Here is a 24,335-nt window from a genome sequence, read left to right as displayed (position 1 = left end):
TTTTTATATAATAACTTACTAGTAGAAAAGATCTCCTTAGATGTAGAGACTTCAAAATGTATAGTATATTGCTCATAATTTTATATGAAAAAGGTATATTTTTCATAAATCAGTTACTATTATTTGTTTGTTATCAATGTATCACATATATTCATGTTGAAATTAAAATTATATTATGAAATTAAAAAGAATGTATAACTATCAAGGATCTCGCAAATTAGGAAAGATCCTATCACCACCAAAAATTTTCGATGAGGCCAAAAAACACGTTGAAAAATTTATAGCCACTAGAACCTTATCCTTTCTGAATGTAATATTTTTGTTATTTTCTTATCATTATAAATCTCCTTTTTTTTTTTATTGTGTTGATTGATGGTCGGATCTTTTGTATTCATTCTCACATAACCCTATTATATTTTTCTTCGAGTAAAATAACAATTATATTCTCACAATTTTAACTTTGGACTAATTAAATAATTAGTTTTTTTAAATATTAATTAAGTTCTCCCTGATAATAAATTATGGACATGTATGCCTTTTTGTCAATAAATGATGCAAAACGAAATAAGATTGTCTATACATTTCGTTATTTACAGTGATATGTATTTCATATAGAAATGATGTAGTTTTGAATAATGATGAATGAAACCTTCGTTATTTTTTGAGTTTTCATATAACTTTTATCAACGACTCTTTATTTATCATAAATCCTATCAAAACACGTAAAGTTTCACTCCAAAAATAGTTGATTATCTTTGTGACGATTTTTCATAAATAGATGTCACTTTTTTTTAAGACATTATTAGTCCTCTGTTTATTATAAAATAAATATCAATTAGATTATTTGTATTGATAATATGATATACTTAATAGTCTTGGCTTTTTTAGTGAGGATATGATTCTCAATGAACATTTCAAGAAACTAATTGATTCCTTCTTAAAACACACAATTTGAATTGCTTAGCCTCAAATTATGCTAAGCCTATTCAAAGGGGGAAAAAACAAAGAGAAAAAGTTGAGTCTAGAAACTTATGTATTTTAACAAGGTTGTCTCTTATTATACCCCCCAAAAAAAATACTGTCTTTGTGGTGCCTCTGTACAGAACCCCTGAATATTTTCTCCCACAAGGTATTTTTCTTTTTTCTTTTTTTTTTTAATTATGATCACTAGGACTAATCTGGTTTGAGGAGTTGACTTTTTTCCCATCTCTTTATTGTTTATTCTTCTGTTCTGTAAATGTTTTTTTGATGGATCCTCTTATTGAGAAGCACACTTATGAGCTAGAATCATATAACATATGTGTTTCACTTAGCTTTATAAATATCCTGTAGATAAATTCCTAAGTTTTGAATAATCATAATCATGTTGATATAGCATAATTCATGATGTACCCTTTGTTTATTTTTTGAATAAATTCCTTACATAATTCAGAATTGAAATGATATACTCAGATTAAAGCTTCAAGAGTCTAGATTAATTCTATGATGTTCTGTTTATTGGATGATGAAGATTATGATAATAATAATAATAATGGTAAGATTATTTTATTTATTAATGAATAATGACATAATCATGATCATATATCTAACAAATAAACCATGCTAAATGTAGTGATTTTATATGATTTTTTTAATTACAAATAGAATAATAATACTAAATAAAATGAGTTATGTTACGTATACACCAAAATCAGCCATCAAAGTCAGCCACTAATATAAAATACATGTTGAAAATATAAATACACTATGAAAATAAATTAAATTACACATGTATTTATACACAAATACACTAGTAGTAGATTTTAGTGGCTAGCTGATTTTGGTGTACAAATAGCATTTTTCAAATATAATATATATTCTTATTGTTCTCGCATCTTGATTGATTATTATTTTTGGCAGTAAATATCTAATTTTAGAGCCATGGAAATACTTGATGATGCAGTTGACAACATGGGGTTGAGTAACAAAAAAGCTTCAAAGTTTCTACTTGTGCTTTTCATAGCTATCCCTTTGGTTTTCATCACAATTACCTCAATGTGCAAAATCTCAAACAATTTTCTTCCTTTTGAGGGGTTTCAAAAAGTATTATTGGGAGGAAAATATCAGAATGATAATAATAATCATAATAATCATAGCATGGAATTGGAAGGAAGAGGAATAGTCCAAAATATGACACATGAGAACTTAGGAGAAAGAGGAGAAGAAAAGAATAATACTATTGAGGTAAGCAACATTATTGTAAAGTTGTCATGTCCTTCTTGTTATTTTTTATATATGATTTTAGTTTAAATAAGTTTTAAATTTCTAGCAAATTTATATTTTTTTTTGTTTAATTCTTTGTAATTTTTGTCAAATTATTTTAAAATTTAAGATATTTTATTTTGGTCTCTATTATTTATTTCCTAAATATTTATGTATTTCGTTTTATGGGTTAATATTTGCTAGAACAAGTTAATAGTAGGTCTAAAATAAATTAGACAATAAATTAAACAAAAAAAGAGTTTTAACTAATAAAAAACTTAATTTCAACCTATATTTCTGATATCATTTTTATTTTTGGATGAAATTTTAGATATTTGAGGATTGGCCTAAAAAAAAATAACTACTGGTGGCAAAAATAATCATCTAAAAAATGAAATTGGTTGAATAAGTTGTGTGTGAATCAAAATCAAACTCTCTAAAATTACTAAATTAGGAATTTTGATGATACTTTTTTTTTATTTTTAACTTGTAATTCATTCTAAAGTCTAATCTAAACTTAATTAATGGCTAAATTAAGGTATTTCAAGGGAAAGTTCAGAATAATTGCACTGCTTCACAAGGAACAGTAACAGGTGGAGGTTAGTTATATGCTTCTTTTTGTTTTTTTTTTTTCCCTATTTTTTTCAACTTAAGTTTTTTCGTTTTTATTAACCTTAAGTTTTCGTTCATTATTATATATTGTGTTCTTATGAGGTATGATTATGAAGTACATAACATTTTGTTAAAACTATAGTACAGATTAGATAAGGCACAAATTTAAAAATCGAGAAATAATTTATGATTTAAGATTTAAGATTTATAATAAGTGCTCTTATTTGATATTCACAGTAAATAAATGGAATAGTAGTAACTTAATTATAAAAATTAAAGTACCAAACTAAATTGTACATGAATTTTAGAATAAACTCTTTTTTTAAAAAAAAACTCTAATTTATAGAGTTGTAATGGCCTTTTATCTCCAAGACAAAACAAATAGATAAAGAAAAAGACAAAAATATTAAAATTTTCAAATTCTATTTATATTTTTACAATTAAATAATTTTTATTTTGCTATATTTATAATTTTGTCTCAAAAATTAAGACTCATTCTTAATTTTTTTTATTAAATAAAAAATATTACACTCGTTATTAATTAAACAAATTTCAATTCTTTATTTTAAATTAAAACGCATAATTTATTATTTTATTTATTACTTCTAATAACAAATCATTTTTAAGAAGTGTTACAAATAATGTCTAAATCCTTCTTATACTTATATATGATATTTGAAAAAGTATACGGTATCAATATATTATCTGCCAACTTATTACCAACAATAATTAATTATTATATTTTAAACACATGTATAAAGAGACACATTTAGGAAATACATATATAAAGACACTTTCATTAGACACAGCCATAAAAAAAACATTTTTATTAGACACATTCACAATTAAACGCAGTCATAAACAAGAGTTGGCAGAAGTTGACAGAAATATTATTGGTAACGTAGCGGAATTGATGATATTATTGTTCTCTAATTTTTCAGGGCCAAAACATAACACACCGAAACTTTCAACAAATGATTCAAAAAATTCAACCACACATGACAAATTTCTTGATGGACTTTTAGCTTCTGGATTTGATGAATCAACATGCCTAAGCAGGTATCAATCCCATTTATACCGCAAACCTTCTAATCACAAGCCATCTCCATATTTGATATCTAAACTCAGAAACTATGAAAAATTTCACAAAAGATGTGGACCAAACTCTAGAGCTTACAAAATATCCATGCAAAAAATAACAACCCCAAGTTCTAAAACACATCATCATCATCATCATCACAATGATAATGTTGATGCTGCAAAGTGCAAATATCTTGTATGGACACCTGCAAATGGACTGGGAAATCGAATGATTAGCATCGCCGCCGCCTTCCTCTTCGCCGTCCTCACAGACAGAGTTCTGTTAGTAAGATTTGAAGCAGATATGAATGGCCTATTCTGTGAACCATTTCATGGGTCAACTTGGATTTTGCCTAAGAACTCACCCTTTTGGAACCATGAGAATGTTGAGACATATCAAAGTGTAGTGTTAGCTAAGGTGGACAAAGCTAGAAACTTGACATTGGATCAATTGTTATTGCCTTCTGTTCTGTTTATTAATCTACAACATACAAAAGAAGATCCTGAAATCTTTTTTCATTGTGATCATAATCAAGAAGCTCTCAAGAAAGTTACTGTCTTGATTGTTCAATCAGATCAGTACTTTGTGCCTTCTCTGTTCATGACTCCATCTTTTAGTCATGATATGAACAAGATGTTCCCGGAAAAGGATGCCGTTTTCCACCACGTCGGCCGGTACCTTTTCCACCCTTCGAACGAGGCGTGGGGACAAATTAGTAAATTCTATGATGCATACTTGGCGAAAGCAGACGAGAGGATTGGACTACAAGTAAGTAGTGACGGATTCAAAAAATTTTGTTACTAAAAGCATAAAGAAAAAAGAATAAAATACATTTTTTTTACTATTCAATGTATTATTTATGGCGAAAACTCAAGTGCAGTCAATTTCACGTGAAATTGATAGTTGAGAGCCGTTAGATGAAAATTTAGTCAATTCAGTCAAATTATCTAACAGCTCTTAGTTATCAACTTCACGTAAAGTCGACTGCACCTGAATTTCCACGATTATTTATAATAGTAACAAATACGAGATTAGTTAAGACTATAAAAATATTTACATATTGCTGATAAAATATTTGTAGATAAGAGTGTTTAGACCCACTTTCACTCCACAACAAGCAATTATGGACTTGCTTTTAAGCTGTGCTACAAGTAACAAGATACTTCCGGAAGTCGATACGCGAAATCCGGCCGGCACGACGGCTTCAAAGGTGGGGAGAAACAACCATACTCTAAAGGCTGTGCTTGTGGCATCTTTGTATCCAGAATATGGTGAAAATTTGAGAAGTATGTACCTTAAAGGACCAACTATTACCGGAGAAGTAATAAGAGTTTATCAACCAAGTCATGAAGAAAAGCAAAAGTTTAATGATAATGTGCATAACATAAAGGCATTGGTGGATATGTATCTACTAAGTTTATGTGATGTGTTGGTGACTTCTTCATTGTCTACTTTTGGGTATGTGGCTCAAGGTTTTGGGGGTTTGAAGCCTTGGTTACTTTATGGGCTGATAAGTAATGAAACACATTTTCCACCTTGTCTTAGGGACTTGTCACCTGAGCCTTGTTACCATTTTCCACCTCAGCATCAGTGTAATGGGAACCCCAAAGAACATTTTGCTACTTCTTTCCCACATATGTTTGAATGTAAGGATTATTACCGTGGAGTGAAGCTGGGTGATGGTGTAGTTCATTAATTCTTATAATTTCTTATCTAGGTTGTAGTTTCATTTTCTTTTCTTCTTTTGTAGTATTGTAGGTGTATATTCATTTACCTTTTTTCTTTTGTTGGTATTTCAATTGAGAATTGTACATTTTATATATTTTAATTTTTAAGTTTGGTTTAAGAATTATAAACCAATAATGTCTCTTAAGGTTAAAGTTAAGCTATGATGTCTAGTTAATTTTGTGATTATTATTTAATCGGTTGACAATTAGAAATTTTCTAAAAACTGAAGTATTCATTGATAGAATAATTAAAGGTGAAAATTTATATGTAGTAAATTTTACATAAAGTTGATAATTGACGGTTTGAAAATTTAGTTAAATTAGTCAAATTGTTTAAGGAGGCATTCAGATAAAGACGTTTAAAACGTCTTTTTTTTAAGATGTTTATTAATAATTAAAATTTAATACATATAATCGATTAAAACGTGTTATTTTTGTTAAAATTAGGCCAGACAAATTAATTTGACAAAAAAAATAATGAATCAAATATTGAACTGCTCTAAATTAATATTATTTTTTTTTATAGAAAATAACTACAATAATCTTATTATAGAAAATGACTAAAATACTCTTTATATATATAATAAGAGTATTTTAGTTATTTTTTATAACAAAAATAATATTAATTTAGACCAGTTCAATATTTGATTCATTATTTTTCGGTTAAATTAATTTGTTTGGCCTAATTTTGACAAAAATAATACATTTTAATCGATTATATATGTTAAATTTTAATTATTAAAAAACATCTTTAAAAAAAGATATTTTAGACGTTTTTATCAAAGTAACTCACAATTATTTAATTACTTTTAACTATTAAAAAGTTGACTGTATTTAAATTTTAAGTCTGCAATATAAACCACTAATCATAAAATATATTGTATTTCCATAATTAAAGATATAATTCATAAAAAAATAAATAAATAAAAGAAAAAGTGATCTTGACGCTGATGGAACATGGGTGGCCAAGCAGAGAGAAGGTATTATAGTGCACCCCCGATAAGTTGGCACACCATGAACCAAACTTGGCCACGTGTATAGTAGTAACGTGGGCCGTAAGCAAAAATAGTTTTGACCTTTGACCGTTACACGATTAAAACGGTGCGTTTGGAAACAAGTTGAAAATCAAATCAGACTATCAGAGATTCATATTCACAGAGCGGTGCATAAGTTTTTCGTCACTATCTCTCTTCCCTTCATCGCGTTTAGGGTTTCGGAATTTCGCCCAAGTTTTCAAATTCAACTCAATATCCTCAGCTACGGTACGGTTTTTTCTTTGCTCCTTGTTTTGTTTTTTCAGTCATTGTACAGTATAATTTTTCTTATTTTTGGGATTGAGTGAAAGTTGAAAAGAAAAAGATGTTCTGGTACAGTCGAATTTCATACTTTTCATGCTTGATAAATCATTTCAATTTATGCAAATGGAAGGGTTATTTGGGAAGATAGGGATTCAAAGAGCATCTCTTCTTTATTCTGTTTTACACAGGGCTAACATTCTGGACATTATATTTGTGATTTGGTGTATATAGTATAGACATTGTCTAAATGCACTTTATTTTAAAAAAAAAAATAAATATTATTACCTTGGTTTGAAAAGATGATCATGAAATTTTGGGGTAATAGGTGATTATAAGGTGAAAATCTCACCAAGCAACTTCAGGATTTGAACCTCTAATATTGAAGCGTGTAGGTAAAATTCAGATGGTGTCAGTGTCATGAGTTGCAATCAACGGCTTTCTGAAAACCGCCAGAAACAAAACCGTTCTCAAACCGCTGAACCGGCCGAGAACCGGTCGGTCGGACCGAACTGGGACCCGGCCGGTTTTGAAAAACGGCGTCGTTTTCCGTTCTGTTAGCATCAATGAAATGGCCAGGCACAACCCCTCGAGCCATTCTTCAATCTTTCTCCCCAAAACACAACCCTAGATTACGAGTCCCCCAATGCCACAGGGCTCAGCGCCGCCGTTCGTTGCTCTCAAGCACCACCGTGTTTTCGTCCGACCGTCGGTGCTTCTCCTTCATTCGGAAATCGGTGCATCTTCCTCGAGCTCGCCGTCATTCGCAGCCTCGCTGGCCTTCGTCTGCTCAAACCCTAGCCTCCATCACTCTCCTCTTCAAGCTGTGTCATAACACAACACAACACAAAATCTCCCTTTTTCTCTCTTCATCTCTCTCTCTCTCTCTCTCTCTCTCTCTCTCTCTCTCTCTCTCTCTCTCTCTCTCTCTCTCTCTCTCTCTCTCTCTCTCTGTATGTGGCAGCAATATTGCATTTTTGGCATCCTTTCATCAGAATCTCATTTTCCGAGGTCCAATTATACTTATCCTTGCTTTAGGTGAGTTCCCGCTTCTGATTCCGATTCTGATTCTCCTTCGTTTGGATTATTCCTTTTTCTTTTTCCTTTTTTTTTGATGTTTTGATATATGTATTTTATTATTTTTTCTCTGTTATCGCTTAATTGGATACTTTAATTTAGCTGATACGTTCTGTCGTATAGGGAAAAAGATTTAGCATTTTGCAGTTCGTGATCTTGCGATGCTGATTTTTTTATTTTGAGAATTGGTGGTGAATTCATCATTATTGAGCTTGACATGTTTCTACGTTTATTTATTTATGTGTCAAATTTTTAGTGAGGTGAAATCAGATTGAAATTGGAAATTTGAGGTTGTGTGTGAGAGTATTTATTGTGTATATGCTGCTTTTGGAAATTTGCTTTGATTTGTAGTTGCTAGTTGTGCTGCTTTTGCTGGCTTTGCTTGTAAGTGCTGGGTGAAGGTTTAGTGTTTTGTAATTGCTGGCTTTGTTTTCTAGTTGCTGGTTTTGCTGATGGCTCCTAATTTCTTTGTTTAAATTTGCTAATGGCTTTGATCTGTAGTTGCTGGTTTTGCTTTGATTTGTAGTTGCTGGTTGTGCTGGTTTTGCTGGCTTTGTTTGTAATTGCTGGGTGAAGGTTTAGTGTTTTGAATGTCTGATACTCTGATTTGTGATTTCTGAATCTGAAATTAATTAAATCATGGATTTGTTATGCTGCTGTTGCCATTTTTTAATTTTTAAGTATGATGTTTCTGAATTTTTGTTGAAATAGTTATTGATTTTCAGGGTTTAGAGTGATTATTTGTTGCTGGTATTTAACTTTTGTTGCTGCTTCTTTTTTCTTTCTGGCTCTGTTAAGTTGCTACATTCAAACTTGTGCATTGGCTTGTTCATCTTCACTTGCAATAACAAAAAGCTTCTCATTTGATGATCCATTAACTACCTCATTTTCTGGTACCATTCCTTTTGTTATGGCTTTAGCTGAAGAAATTGGTGGGGCTGGATGAGGAGAACATATCCTTGTTACTTGAAGGTTTCCTTAGCACAATAGTTGAAATCACAATCATAATTACATAATATGTTTAAATAATTATCCCCAAAAAAAAAAAGAAACTCACAAAAACATCTTGAGATTTTGATGATTGATAAATCTTTATGACATTTAATATGATATTTCTTTATACTATTTCACTTGAGTTTGTATATTTATAAATTTATATGAATTTGATTGATGACATTTAATGTAGTTTTTTAGATTTGAAAACTATTTTAATATTTATATTATACTATAAGGAAAAACTACCATTTGTACCCATAAATTTTGTGAACACTGACAAAAGTACCCATCAAACAAGAAAACTAACGTTGTATCCATGAAAGATGGGTTCCGTGTGACAATAGTACCCAAACCGTGATTTTTCGTTGACTTTTTAATAAAATTCCCAAATTACCCCTTTTATCTTCTTCCCCAAATTCCAAATTTCACAACCCTCATCCTTTGTCTCCCTTTGCCATCGGCAGTCACCATTCCCTCAAGACTAAGCACCTGATGTCTTCCTCCAACCTTTATCCTCAACCTCCATCTCTCTTTATTCCAATCCTAATTTGTTCTCCAAATCTAAATCCAAATCAACTTTAACATCATATTCTTGATGTTTCTTTCTTCTTCGGATGCAACAACAATACTAAGAAAGCACACCCTTTTCAAACTCTTCATCCTCTTCAACCTGAATATTGTTGTTCTTTTTATTCCAAAGCTATAAATAGCAGAATTCAGCAACCAGAACCAACAAGAGGCCAGTGGCCATGGACGGTCCCTTTCCAACGGTGACTCCAAACACTGCTCAGCCGTCGATCTGTAGAAAAAGGAGCTGCTGTTAGAGTATCTTCATGCCATTTGGTGGACTGATATTCGCATTGCAGCCGCCGTTGCTGCTCAGGCTAGGTTTCTGAGGCCACTGCAGAACCCTCTAGAAGGTTGTGGTGTTAGTAACGTTATTGTTGAAAGATCTTGTTTCACTTTGAATACTGGAGAACAAGGAGGAATGATGGTGGCGGGATACATTGATGAGGATGAGCTTCTGAACATGCCGAGTATGATCGAAGACATGGCCAGGGGGATGCAGGGTGAAGAAGGACCCACACTCCGATCCCAAGCCCACCTTTGACGACGATATCATCAGCAAGTGCTGCTCCTCTGGTGAGTTCTCAGCGAAACTTCTCCTCTGCAACAAATGCGATCAAGGCTATCACATCTTCTACTCTGACCTATCCTTCCTTCCATTCCCAAAGGCTCTTGGTTCTGCGCCTCTTGTTCCCACAGTGACGCCAAGAAACCAAAATGTATGTTTTTTTGTTAATTTCAAACTTCTTTTTCTTTTTCTGCATCAGATCTACAAATCCATAATATTTAAACAATAACCTCAGATAATTAATAATTCAGTTTTTAATCTTTTTAATTTTTTGGTGGCTGGCAGAGGAAGACGAAGGGTGAGGGTGGTGAATGTTTGAAATTTGGGAAAGAAGATAAAAGGAGTAATTCGGGAATTTTATTAAAAAGTCAACAAAAAATTACGGTTTGGGTACTATTGTCACACGGAACCCATCTTTTATGGATACAACGTTAGTTTTTTTGTTTGATGGGTACTTTTGTCAGCGTTTGCAAAATTCATGAGTACAAATGGTAGTTTTTCCTATACTATAATTATATTTTAGGATGTTTATTTATAATTTATTTATTATTTTATTTTAAAACGATTTTTTCGGTTGAACCACCGGTTAGACCGGTTGGACCAGTGAACTAGTAGCTAGAGCGGTTTGATGATCGGTCCGTTTTTTCAAACCTTGCTTTTTTTTTTAAAATGTTGGGATTCTTTTCTGAATTAAATTGTATGCTTTATTAGTGTAAATGTACTTTGGAGAAACAAAAATGAGTGTTTTGGACATTGTATCTGATATGGCGATTTCTCGATTTCTGGCAGTGATTCTTGCAGATATTGGGGATTTAAACAGCAGGAAATTGCTCGAGCCGGTACTGATGGGTATAATCAGGAGTTGCTTCTCATTCATAGCAGGGACAGTCTGTGGCATTTATGTGGCTCAAAATTATCAAGTTCCTAACATTACCAAGCTAATTGACACTACCTTGCACAAGGCAAAGCAAGTTGAGGAAACATATCGCAAGCCTAAGAAGAAGGGTTCTGATGATGATAACTACGATTAGCTCCCCTATATGGCGCTACTCCAGAATCAGGTTCATATTGCTGTGATGATAATCTCTTCTTTGTTTTGTTTTCCTCAATGATATATAGGGTCAAATAAATTTGTTAACAAAAGTATATGGTATATCGAAATGAATGGAAGAGTGTTAGAGGAGATTTCTTAGCATTTATAAGAGCTTTTTTCACTTTTTTAATGGGAAATGTTATCTTTCCTTTGTCTTCCTTGTTTGGAATCTTACATTGAAATTACAAATTAAAGAAATATATAATATACTCATTCATTAATCTTGAATAGATTTTGGGACTGGGGAAGAAATCTGTTTATAATATATAATATAAATTAGTATACCTGGAGTTTTATGCCTATAAATTTTAATGGTACTTTACCTATTCTTGATATAGTCATGATCTTATTGTGGCTTGTTAATTATACAGTTCCATTGTTGGTGCACAATTTTGACACCAAGATAAAACACTTTTGCGAATAATATTAACTATATATTTAGTTATGTTGATGCACCTATAGTTGTAATAATTCACATTATCTCATGGTGTGTCTATCTATGTAATGTTAATGAACATTCCCATTAGATGTGTCGTCTGCCTGTTTCATCTAACAAATGAGCTTAGATATATATCTTTTTTAAAGCAACTTGGAATTTCCTCTGAAATCATCCCCATGAACTCACAAGACTGCAAGAATTAAGGAAACATGGTGGCTGAATATTTAAGTTACAAACATCTCTCGGATCATTGATTGATGTGCATTCTTAGTTAAGCTTTAGAGTGTTATTAGGATATCTCCTTCTTACTTGTGGTGGCATGTAAAAATACCTCAAGCATTTAGAGGCTCTATTCTAAAGACAGAACATAAAGTAATTTCAGAATTGAATATGTAATTTTTCTTTTCATTTTGAACTTAATTTTGATGAGTTCAGTGTACGAGTCTTACATTGCCATTCAACCACATATTTCTTTTGGTAAGATTTTCAAGGTATTGGGTGATTCACTCAAAACACTTCAAATGATTTGGCAAGACAAACTTGAACACCTGTTCAAACTTTTTATTTTTGATAGTGCATCAAAATTAAACCATACGAGTGTGTGTGATAATTTTGGCCAAAATCTGTTGGCGAATGAATACTAGCTAGCTTGCAGGTTTAAATTTGTTGAAGCATTAATCTTATGTTACGGGTTACGGAATTCCTTCCGGGATTGCCGGCATGAAGTCTCAAGACGGTGTGAACTCGAATGTGGGGATCACTTGCATGAAGTTTCAAGAAGGCACGAATTAAGGAAACTTGAGAACAAAATTGTCTAGTTTCATAACCATCTCTCAACAATTACCAACCTCTCTATTGTATAATTTTAGATGGTTCTTGAATGCCATTCATATGCTGCTTGTCACTCGTGGTGACGTGTGAAGATATTTTTCTAAAGTGCCAATGACAAAAATATCTTAAATCTGTCTTCATTTGTATCTAGTAGTTTTTAGCCTTTATCTTTCTGCTAGTACTAATCTCATGCCGCAGTATTCCCCGATATCACTCGCATAAAGTTACAAGGTGATGAAAGTCAAGGAAATGAAGGGGTGAAGCATTTATGCCTCATAGTCATAGGGTCATAGTTTAAGCTTTCAAGTGTCTTTGGTATACTATGCATTTTAAAATAAGAATAACTCAATTTTTGTCTCTAGTGTTTTCTGCTGTCTATCCCATGTTTACCCCTTTGTGGAAACATGATAGTTTAAGGTAAATCTGGAATAACAAATTGGATGAAACAGAGCACATGGGACCTTGGGCATGGGCCAAAACCTGGAAGTGAAATTACCATGAAACATAGCAATTGCAAACTTTTTTTTTTGTTAGATGGATTGAACAAGCCTTGATCCTAAGTACTACACATATCTTTTTTTGTTAGATGAATTGAACAACCCTCGATCCTAAGTACTACACAACAGGTTCGGGTTTTCCTCTAAGATCACTCTTAGGAAAAAAGGTGACATATGGGCACAAAAACATTAGAGCCTCGGAATCATTCCCCAATCGTTAGTGACTTGCTTCTCTCTTCACTTGGACTAGGGTTCTGGACTACCTTCTGTTTGGTATTTTGGTTTCTAGAAGACCACATTTAAGAGACCTCATCTTGTTATCTTTGAAATAAATATCGATGACAGAATCAAGTTTTCTTTTTAATGTATGATTCCAAAAGCACTTATTAAAAAAAATCAGTTGTGATCTATTCCTTTTAATTTCTTTTCATTTTTAGTTTTGTTACAAATAAAGTATCATTTTCAAACTTCAAGAAGTCATCAATTATTTTTTATATATTATATCTTCTAATATTAGATAGGAAGGAAAATTTAGAAGATAGAATTTGGGATAATTTTGTCTATATCTTTTGATTGTTTATATTTTCAATTAAATACAATGATTGTCTTGATACTTGTGTAAAATTAAAACGAGACACTTAATATAAAATGAAAATATCTAATAATTATTTATCATTTGTCCCTCAATAAATCTTAATTAAGTAGTCACCTAATCTTATGTTTAATGTCCTCTTCTCTACATGAAAAAAAAAAAAGTAGGCGAAATACAACTCAACAAGATTTGGTCCTTTCTCATCATTTGTTTACTATATTGTATCATATGATAATACACATAAATCTACAGTAAAGTACAATCAAATTATTGAAGACATAAAATCTACCAAGTAACAAACTATGACTAAAAGAAAAAGTTCTGAAATCTGAATCACTCCTCTGATGACCACAGTGGCAACTCCAAATGAAATGGACTCAAATCAGATTTCTGATATCCAGGGATGTAGGTAAATTTTATTGTCTGAAGATCTGCAACATAAATCCCTTCATTAAAAGAATACAAGTACACAGTCTCCCCTTCATATGGGTGAAAACCCCCCACACGTTTATAGTAATCAGCACAAAACTCATTTGGCAAAAGTCCTGAGAAATCAACATGGTGTAGTAATTCCCAGTCCATGGACACCAACTCCCAAACCTTAATATAATTGTGTCCAATTTCAGCAATCCTCAAGTCTCCACAAGAAATTCCAAGAAAACCAAAGCTCATAATGTTCATTGGATCAGAATCAATAGGGTAATCAAGTGTGTCACCATTAAGTCCATAAGGATCATAAACAAATATACTAGTCCTACCCATGAAATACAATCCTCCTTCATATGCAAAACTCATTGACCAATGAGGAGCAAAAGCAAAACCATCATCTAATATCACAGTCTTTTGTCTCCAGTTCCCTGTCTCTGAGGACCAAACATCAACCTCGAATTCATAGTGTATTGCAATGAAGGACTTGATTCTTACCACCCTGAAACACTTCTTAGGATCAAGATAGTTTCTCCTTGAATCCTCTTTAGGGTCATTGCAATAATATGGATCACATGTAAAGCCAATAGCATGGAGACACTCTTGCTTCACCTCGAGCGAAGGGAGCTTGAAGGATTCCTTGTTAATGGGGTCATGGAGGAAATAGCCATAGCCACTTGTGTACCTGTTGTCACTACACAAGAAAACATTCATGGAACAACCACACACTGTCCCTTTGATGAAAACCTCAGGGGAAATTACAATCCTTTTGTTCTGATGATCATGTTCTAAATCATCATCGTTATCACTATCATCATAAGGGTCTGGAGGGAAAGTTAGCATGAGTTGATGTGGTGATAGAAAAACCAAGCAAGCACCATATAACTTTTGTTGTGTCGCCATGAACTGGCCAATGAATTGAGCAGTTGAAATCAATTCGAGCCAGCTCTTTGAGACGCATTTGCATATCGTTGTTGATCGAAAAGGGAGCCTTGTGAAGATCTCTGAGAGCAAATCGTTGCATAAATGGGAGATGCTGCTGCTGCTAACAAGTGTTGTTGTGTAACAACTCTTATTAATATGATTGTTGTTGTTGTTGTTGTTGCTGACCAAAAATGATAATGATGATGATGATGATGATGATGATGTTGTGATCTGAGACATATTGGTGATAGTGTTCTACATAGAGATAACAAGGATGTTTTACCTGTTCAAATTCAAAAGTGGGTTTCCTCAAAGAACGCAGAACCATGGAGTCTGATGGAGCAACACTGAAAACAAGGAGTATGTGGATTCTTTGGATCATCTCAAACTCAACAATTATATATATATATATATATATATATATATATATATATATATATATATATATATATATATATATATATATATATATATATATATATATGAATCATTTTATTACGATTATGTTACCGTCTTAAAAAGTGTTGTTAAAATTAAAATAACGTTTTTTATAAAATTATTATAAAATATAGTTTTTTAAGGTATTATATAAGTTAAATAACTCTAAATTTTAACTTTCATATTATTTTAAAGTAAATTACTATTTGTACTCACGAACGTTGAAAACGTTGGCACATCTACCCATAAAAAAAATAAATTACTATTTATATCTATAAAATATGAGTTTCATATAACAAAATTATCCAAACATTAAAAAATCACATAAAAACTCCAAATTATCCTTATCATCATCTGCATCATCTTTTTCCATCCACCACCAGCACCACCACTAACCCCATTCTCTCTCTTTCGTTCTATTTTCTGAGTTCATCGTCGCCGCCAGAGTCCGTCAACTAGTGGTTGTCTTCTAGCGATTTTGAAAAACATTCTCTCTCTCTCTCTTCTCTTCTATATTTTGCTTCTCTCTCTGTCTTCTACTTCTTCGAATGGTTGCGTGATGTAGGTTCAGTGGTCTCTAGGTTTACAGATTGAGGAAGAACGGGTGGAACCGCGAACTGGACAGGAGCTAGATCAGAGCTCTGTGTCAGCGAGAGATGGAGAGCTAGCTGGAACGGGTTGGGACAGCGGCAGCGGCTCTAGGGTTGCAAAAGGCGGCGAAAACAGAAGGCGACAGTGGTCCTAGGCTCGCGGAGGTGAGGCGAGGGGAAGAAGAAGAAAGAGAGAGGGAAAGGGTGGAGGAGGAAAGAAAGGGGGAAAGGACGCGGCGGCAGCGAGTGGAGGTTGGGTGGGACTTGATAGCGCCAGCGACTGTTGAGTGCCACGGCGGTGGTTACGCAGAGGAGAAGAGAAGGGAACAGGGGTAAGAAGGTGCGAGAGAGAGGAAGAAGAGAGGAAATCGAGTGAGGGGACGACAGCTTGGTGGTCGCCGGTGGTGGTGCGGTGGTCTGAGACAATTTGCTTTTTCTATTGTTGTTGTTGTTGTTGTTGTTGCTTTATGTGAAGAAGATGATAATGGAGGCATAGTGGTGGTGGTGGTGATGGTAGTGATAAAGGAAATGAGCTGGTGATGCCTTTGAACTCAAAGTTTGGCTCAGGCGAGGACGGGAAGGAGAGAAGGAGGGGTGTATGATGCGGATGATGATAAGGGTAATTTGGGGTTTTATGTGATTTTTTAGTATTTGAATAATTTTGTTATATTTTTTTTTGTGACTAGATAATTTTGTTATATGAAACTCATGTTTTATGGGTACAAATAATAATTTTCTTTTTTATAAGTAGATCAGCGTTTTTAATTTTCGTAGATAAAAATGGTAGTACTCATTATTTTAACTTTTATATCATTTGTTGGAAATCCTGATCTTCTATTATAATTTTCACATAATGTTTCATTTGAACTATATATTGCATATGTTCTTTTTGGGCTTTTTTTTCTTATTCTATCACTCTATTTTTATTATTAAATTTATATTTAACATTATGTGTAATATGAAATTTCAGTTTATATTCTATTCTTTTTACATATGGTTTTATTTTTATATAGCTTGTTATTTTTTTATAATTATTACAAAATATACATGACACATATTTTACATTTATTTTCTATTTTTACCTACTATATTTTACTCAATAAAACACCAAACGCTAAATACATAATAATTTTTTTGGCATTACCATCAAGATTATTGTAAATTAAAATGCTAAAAGTGCTAGAAAAATAGAACTAATAAAAGAGTAATAAAAGAACCATTTATATAATCGATTGTAATCTTAGTGATTAGGTTATATAAAATTAACATTCAATATTAAAAGGTATTTATTATCATTGTTATTTTAATATTCATTCTCTTGTGTAAAAAAAATTGTATTTTTTGAGTCATTTATTCAAACACTACAACTTTAAAATAAATACTTTTATAACTAAAAATTTAAACACAAAATAACTTATTTATAAGACATATATTATTAATAAAAATTCTTATATTTTAAACTCTTTTTTCAAAAAATTTATTTAAGTTGTTTAGTTAAATTGGGTTTTACTATGTATGTTTGTACAATAATATATGTTGTTTACTACTTTTACAATATATACATTACTTGATTTGATTTACTAATTTTACAATATATATGTTGATTCAATTTACATTAAAAAAAATATAAATTAAATTTATTTAATTTGATTTATGTAAAAGGTTAAACAAGACATGCATGTAGATAAATTCAATTTAGAATATTTGTATAATTTTTTTATTTAATTTATCTATGTAAATTACCTTAATAATTAATACCAAGAAATTAATATTTTATGATTTAATATAAAGGGAAGGATGAGTCAAACATGGAAAAGGGAAGGAAGGAGAGGAACAGAATTGATTATTGATAGTTATTATTACAATTTGTTTCCTTCTATTGATTTTTTTTATTCTATGTCTATTTAAACTATATTTTTTAAAATTATTATTTAGATATTGTAACAGGTATTGGCACTTTTGGAAACTTTGTAATAAGCAGACAGTGTAAAATTTAATATAGTCTTCAAATCACATTTAATTTTTTTATAATTATTTACGCGACTAATATGAAAATAAAATTATTTTTACTAATATAGCATTACATAATTAGATGTATATATAAAATTATTTTATATTAATAATATATTAAAGTTAAATTTTTTTAATTATTGCTTATCTTAATTTATATTTTTAACTATTGTTAAAATAATTGAATTAATATTATATATAAAGAATGTATAATTGTTATATATATTATATACATAAAATTATAAATATTAAATTAAACAATATCATTTTAGATTATTGTTTTACTAACATCAGGAGAAGCATAAAAGGTTGAAAATTTTCCTTCAATCTAATTAATATTATAGCAATCAATGATAATTATCCGTTGGCTTAATCTAAGTATGATTGTAGAAATATTATTTTACTAGGAAGTAAATCTTTGCAATCTATTCAGAATTTCAAAACCAACCATTATTTAGTTTGCTTTTAATATACATTATTAAATTTAATAGGTAGGATCTCTTTTTATGCAACATTCATTGAATATATATGTTATTTATTAAAACTAATTTGTGGTTAACATAATAATAAAAGTAAAACAGATTCTTCTGATATGCCTTTTGTCCATAGTAGTCAAATTATCTGAATTGAAATTAATAAATATACGTAAATAAAAAAGGAAAAGGCCGCTGAAAACAAAAAGGTCTTGGTGACGAGAATAACTAAATTCGGTCCAAAAGAATAAAAAGTGAAATGCCAATGACTTATAACTCAAACGACATAGTCTCTCCATACTCAATTAAGAGGTTACGGGTTCGAGTCTCCTATTTATGGATTGTGTTGATACGTGTTTTTCTCATGAATCATAATAGTTAAAATATTTGTATTCAAATTAAAAATGTATATAATTAAAAAAAGAAAAAGGTCATGGTAATTAATAAAAGAGGATTTTCTTCTTTCTTTCACTTTATAATTATGTTAAGAAACTACATTTTTTATTTAGTAAAATATTATCTATCTAAATGAAGGCATGATTTAGTACACTTATTCTTGATTTGAATTCTTTTATAATTTAAGCTACTTGTATTAGACACTTTAGGAGCAACCTTTCTCCAAACCTTACATTAACAGAAAATGCTTATGCACTGGAATCTGGATTATCCTTTTTTAAGTTTTATCTCCATAATAAATTCTCCTACCCAATTCAATGCTTTGCTTACCCTCACTCAAAAGTCAAAACTCTGCCTCATCCTTCATACAAAAGGTAATAAATTTAGGAGTTACTCTTTAAGAGATTAACCCAATCAAAGCATCCATTAAACAAAAGAACTGAGATGACATTATTAGTATATAGTATCTCAAAGTTGAACTTATTGGTAGGCTCTGAAATGAAAAAAGACAAAGCCACATCAAACAATAGCCTGTTCTTAGTGGGTGAAAAACAGGATACATGTATCAAAATTTCCACTGGGGTAGTAGTAAGTAGTAACACCCCATCTCTATAGTTAAACATAAATTAAAAAATGTGCTCCTCCAAGCAAAAATTACTAATCTAGATGTTGTAAAAGCCTCAGCTTAATTCAGCTGAGTATGGGGAAGCACACCCATTGCTTCATTCTTGTTTCTAAATAGGTGAGTGACATTGGGTTTGGAACACATTTGCCCATAACTTTGATACAACACTCCTCTGTTTGATGCATAAGATGAGATGCCAACACCTTACCAGGAGTCACGACCGAACGAATTCTGAGTAGAATCCTGAGGGTTCCCTTCTATGTTTCTACGCATCCCTGCTTGTCCACCTTGTTCTCCAGGGCCTCTTTGAGCATTAGAAAAGCCAAAACCGGGTCTTTGATTGGTGTTAGGAGGCCTTGAGTATCTTGATCCTGCAGGAGGAATATGTTGATTGTTTGGCCTTGCTGCATCCCTTGTTCCAGGACCTCTATTGTTGAAACCTGTATTATTTGACGATGTTTGTTGGTATCGGTTTCTTAGCTCGGCTCTTTGGTATCTATTCTCAGTAGCAGCAGGAGGTGCTTGTGCATGAGATTGAACCTTGTTACGGTCAGCTCTCTTATACCTATTTTCTGGCTCAGGCGGAGACACCGAATCATTTGTGGTAATGTTTTGGTAATCAGAAGGACAAGCATTATTCCAGTCTCTGCTATTTTTCTCTGATCCTCCCACCTCCTCTGCAGCTTCAAACCCATATTTAGTAGAACTGTGCTTCCCATGTTCGATAGAATCACTAGAACTAGCTGTTAATGATTCCGCATTATCTTCCTGAGCCTTAAGAGCCATCTCCAAAGCATCTTGAAATTTTCGTGGAGCACCACCACCTTTTTTAGGCCCATATTTGGTATGTCTAACAATCATAAATACATCTTTTTTTGCCACACTTGGTCCACTTTCCACAACAGTGACATCTTCTATCTGCAAAGATCGTTATGATTTATGAATATAGAATGGAAGGACAAAAAAATAGGAGAGAAATATACATAGTATCTTGTAAAAAAATAACTCAGATTGGAAGTCCCAGAATAAAGCCTGCACCATCATACCAGAGCATGAAGACGGGATAACGCTCCTGTTGTTTCCTGCGTATCACTGCCTGTTGCCCTGCACTGTTTTAAATGGACAAATACAAAGGTATCATAAATTTATTCTGTCACATCATCGTTAACTAGCAATACATAATGCAACTGACTAATGTGATATTTGATGTGATAAAGAGCAAGATCTTATTAGATTATCTCGTTTTTGTTCTTTTATTATTTCTCAAACCTAGAACCTAAACACAAACCTTAAGCAGTAACCTCATCCAAAACCAGAGTGCATATTCCATATATGAAAAAAAGAGAGTACCTTCACACGATATCCCTTCTCCATCAACTTTTTAACCATATCTGCTTTCATCTTCAGGTCTTTCATTTCCTGAAAATGTCAACAGAAAATTCAATATCAAACTTCTTTAATCCTTTTCAAGGCTCTGTACTTCCGGATACAACAAGAATAGAGTCAGAATACAAAAAGCTTAAACCCAATAATTGAAACCCCCCCCCCCCCCCCACCCCCCGAAAAAAAAAAAAAAAAAAACAAACAAACTATATGTATCCATCTAGATTATTTGCATGCCTTAAAGCCGATTGCAGCAAGCCTATAAATGGGAACATAGTCAAAATACATGTTTAACAGATTTGACCTACAGCAAATAATTTTGATTTGAAAGAAATAAGCTTGCTTAAATATGTAAAGGATAAATAAAAAATAAAAGGAAGGATGAAGTGGAGAAAAAAAACACTTACAGTTTTTCCAGAAAACCGCACTTCCTTACATTCTCCTTTTCGCAATGTCAGTTCAGACTGCATTTGTTAGAAAACTGATTAACAATAGTGCATATCATTAAAGATTTGTCTTTGGCAACTCATTAAGCACGCCTTAAAAGCAGAATGAGCATATTGCTGACATTTTCACGGTACAGTGTAGCTCAAGCACCAGTAATTTGCTAATTAAAGATTCATATGTTTTAGTGTATGACCGAAAATTCAAAGACCAAAAGAAAATAAAAAATCTCATATCCAATTTCAACCAAAAGCAATTTACAGAAACGACACAAGCAAATCGAAAACATAAATCCATTGCATAATGCACCTTGCTTTTAGCACGCTCCTTTTCCTTTTCTTGTTTCTTGTATGTTTCCTTGTGGTAGTCCATTATTTTTACAACAGGTGGATTACCATTCCTCTGAACCTGTAATACATGACCAAGCACTCATATAATAAATGTCATACCTCATGTAATTCATGTAACTTTCTTAATTCATATTTCTATAAAAATGTTAGTGCGTCAAAGTTGACAGATATGACACATGGGTATATAAATTATTACTGGTCACAACATGCCCCAAATATCAAGGATATGCTGTTGGTGGGGGGTGAAAATGATCACACTCTTTACCAAAATCCAGATTATGACATAATCACTGGAAAGACCCCAGGATAGCAGAAAAACAATAAATCCTTCAGTAAACATTTTCATTCAAATTATGTAACCTACTTCAACTCAACACCTATATTATGCAAGTATATCGAAATATCAGTTAAATGGAAAAGACTCTAGAAGAAAATAATAAACTAAAAATAATCACCTCAACCAAATCAAGTTTGAGCTTCCTGGCACGATCAAGTGCTTCAAACCTTGATATTATTGAATGATTCCCTGTGAATTTCATATTGTCATAAATAGAAAATAAAGATGATCTTTCAAGCAGACATATATCTAATTGGTATGTTTCCATCCACAGCAGATCCATGGATATCTATCATCTAAGCATGAGTGCATGACTCCAAAACATATTACTATTCATAAAAGATAAAACAAAATGGCTAAACTGCAAGCCCCATAGTAATGAGCTAGTGCAGCATAACCATTATGAAAAATAAATCAACATTCCTCAATTTAAGCAATTAAGAATAAGAAAAGATGAATGATGGTAAGACTTGAAATTCAACATACATATGCAATGCTGTCCAATATGATAATAACAAAACAAAATAAAACAACCAAATCCCCATTCATTAGCATGAGAAATTTGTACCATCGTCAAATACAAGCCTAACATATTGAGCTTTGATTTGGTCATTCAATCGTCGCCCTTCAATGGAGTCCTCTTCTTCCTTCTTCCACTTACTCTGAAACTGAAATCCCAAAATGTATCAACTGACATCATCAAATCCAAGACCACTACCATTTAACCATTAATGCCCACTCCATCACAACATAACCCGGCCTATGCTACCAAAATTCAAAACTCTCCACAAGTTCAACGCAGAAAAATGACATCCCCCACATTGATCAGCCATGAAACAAGTCAATAATCAACCTAAAAAACGCCCCACCATGGATAGCAAAACTAATAAAAGCAACCCAATTCCAATCACAGTTAAGATTCAAGACAACAGCTTCGACAATAACCTCGAGCATAGACAAATGCTTGAAAATTTACCTGAATGGGAGCAGCAAAAAACCTTACGCTACTAGAAACGAGAGGTGTGTCATGGAATGCCCAATAGGGCTGCGGAATCCGAAGAGTGCCTGGTTTTGGAATGGAATTGATGGATGAAGAATGGGGAAGCCGCATGTAACATCTATGGTTCTTTAATTGGGTGAAAGCTGTTTTGAGCTTGTTGTTTCGGATTCGTTGCAAAAACGCCATTACCTTAACAAAATCAGAAGTGTTAGAGTAACTGTAACTGTAACTGTAACTGAGGTCACTTTATTGTTCAGTAATGGCAGAAATAGAAAATAGAGTTTGAGCTTCTAATAGATATGGTGACAAACAAAGATATGCTGACACTTAACCAGGAAGAATTTGGTTGAAAACCTACTTTTCTGTATATTTAGGAGAAGATTTACCAACAACAGCACATTCGATCATCAATAAAAATTACCAGCAACAACAAATTAGATAAAATTAAGTAACAATTACAGAGCAAGCAAGCAACACCACAATGCGAAGCGAGGGAATTGCGCATCAGCCAACAATAATACTCATCTTATAGCAATAACAACAACATCACCGCATTCAGCATCAATAAAAACTAAAAAGTCATGAACTTTTTCGAATAATTTTTTATTTTCAGCTTGCGTCAACATCTAAACACCAAAATATGAAGTAAAAAAGAAAGAATTACATGAACGAATTCGAAAACTGCAGAAATTAGAAACATTAAAACATAAATAAATTCAATGTAAAAAAGAACGAAAAATATAGCTACGAATCTCGGAAAAGAGAGAGATTGGAAGAGTAATATAATACCTAGCGAGAGGGAAGAAGAAGAAGAAGAAGCTGAAGACGAATCTGTGACGCTGAAGAGAGAAATAGTTATAAGTAGGATTTTGTGTTTTCAGGGGTTTAAGGGCACTTTCGTAATTGTGCTTCTCTCCGGCTGGTTTCTTCTGCTTCAGTTTTGAAGATCCATGGCGGTTACTGGTTAGTGTTGCCTTTGCTTTTTTAAAATTTTTTAAATTTTTGCTTTTTGTTTTTCTAAAATTATTTTTAAAAATTGTAACACTTAAATTTTAAAACTAAATGAAATTTATTTTTATAAATATATAATAGTATATAATGTACTTGTTTTCAAATTTTGAAATAATAGTATTTAATTTGAAACAATAGAATATAAATAAAAAATAAGTATTTTATGGTTGTTATTCTAAAATCGAATAAATATTAATTCATTGTATTGATATGTAAAATCAAATTTAATTGATTGAGTAATTAGTTTATTTATTCGTTTAAATAAATATCGAATATTTGGATATTGTCTTATAAATACTCATCAAATTTTAT

At 32.0% G+C, this 24,335-nt stretch overlaps 2 protein-coding genes across 11 annotated transcripts; one reads left to right on the top strand and one right to left on the bottom strand.

Moving 5' to 3' along the window:
- The first annotated feature begins 893 nt into the window (after nt 1-893).
- Nucleotides 894-17,979, top strand: LOC130948585 (probable fucosyltransferase 8). 10 transcript variants are annotated; one of them, XM_057877359.1, is made up of 5 exons: nt 894-1,129; nt 1,900-2,223; nt 2,780-2,840; nt 3,795-4,702; nt 5,016-5,881. In XM_057877359.1, the coding sequence occupies exons 2-5, from the start codon at nt 1,921-1,923 to the stop codon at nt 5,628-5,630; spliced, it is 1,887 nt and encodes a 628-aa protein (XP_057733342.1). In that variant the 5' UTR covers nt 894-1,129; nt 1,900-1,920; the 3' UTR covers nt 5,631-5,881. The 10 variants fall into 10 exon arrangements, with proteins under 10 accessions (XP_057733342.1, XP_057733344.1, XP_057733347.1 ...); XM_057877361.1 differs by having other exon boundaries at nt 901-1,129; nt 1,943-2,223; nt 5,016-5,944; XM_057877364.1 differs by lacking the exons at nt 894-1,129; nt 5,016-5,881 and adding an exon at nt 17,786-17,979 and having other exon boundaries at nt 1,904-2,223; nt 3,795-3,912.
- A 1,256-nt stretch (nt 17,980-19,235) lies between these two features.
- LOC130947585 (translation initiation factor IF3-1, mitochondrial) lies at nt 19,236-23,980 on the bottom strand. Its single transcript, XM_057876288.1, has 9 exons — nt 23,802-23,980; nt 22,989-23,201; nt 22,581-22,680; nt 22,131-22,201; nt 21,635-21,733; nt 21,289-21,345; nt 20,849-20,917; nt 20,545-20,607; nt 19,236-20,416 (listed from the first exon to the last, which is right to left on the bottom strand). The coding sequence occupies exons 2-9, from the start codon at nt 23,196-23,198 to the stop codon at nt 19,703-19,705; spliced, it is 1,383 nt and encodes a 460-aa protein (XP_057732271.1). The 5' UTR covers nt 23,199-23,201; nt 23,802-23,980; the 3' UTR covers nt 19,236-19,702.
- Nucleotides 23,981-24,335: the final 355 nt, after the last annotated feature.

This window comes from Arachis stenosperma, chromosome 9, assembly GCF_014773155.1.
Source record: "Arachis stenosperma cultivar V10309 chromosome 9, arast.V10309.gnm1.PFL2, whole genome shotgun sequence".
NCBI classification, from domain to species: Eukaryota; Viridiplantae; Streptophyta; class Magnoliopsida; order Fabales; family Fabaceae; genus Arachis; species Arachis stenosperma.
Note: the sequence above shows the minus strand (reverse complement) of the source record. Positions and strands in the feature narration are given on the sequence as shown.

Bases quoted from the DNA above. Each gene is read 5' to 3' on its own strand.
- LOC130948585 (XM_057877358.1), top strand. From the start codon at position 1,921: ATGGAAATACTTGATGATGCAGTTGACAACATGGGGTTGAGTAACAAA. The intron at 2,224-2,779 runs GTAAGCAACATT...GGCTAAATTAAG, and splicing joins AAAAGAATAATACTATTGAG to GTATTTCAAGGGAAAGTTCA. The intron at 4,703-5,015 runs GTAAGTAGTGAC...AAATATTTGTAG, and splicing joins ACGAGAGGATTGGACTACAA to ATAAGAGTGTTTAGACCCAC.
- LOC130947585 (XM_057876288.1), bottom strand. From the start codon at position 23,198: ATGGCGTTTTTGCAACGAATCCGAAACAACAAGCTCAAAACAGCTTTC. The intron at 22,681-22,988 runs GTAAATTTTCAA...TTGGGATTTCAG, and splicing joins TTTTTGCTGCTCCCATTCAG to TTTCAGAGTAAGTGGAAGAA. The intron at 21,346-21,634 runs GTGCATTATGCA...TAACAAATGCAG, and splicing joins AGGAGCGTGCTAAAAGCAAG to TCTGAACTGACATTGCGAAA.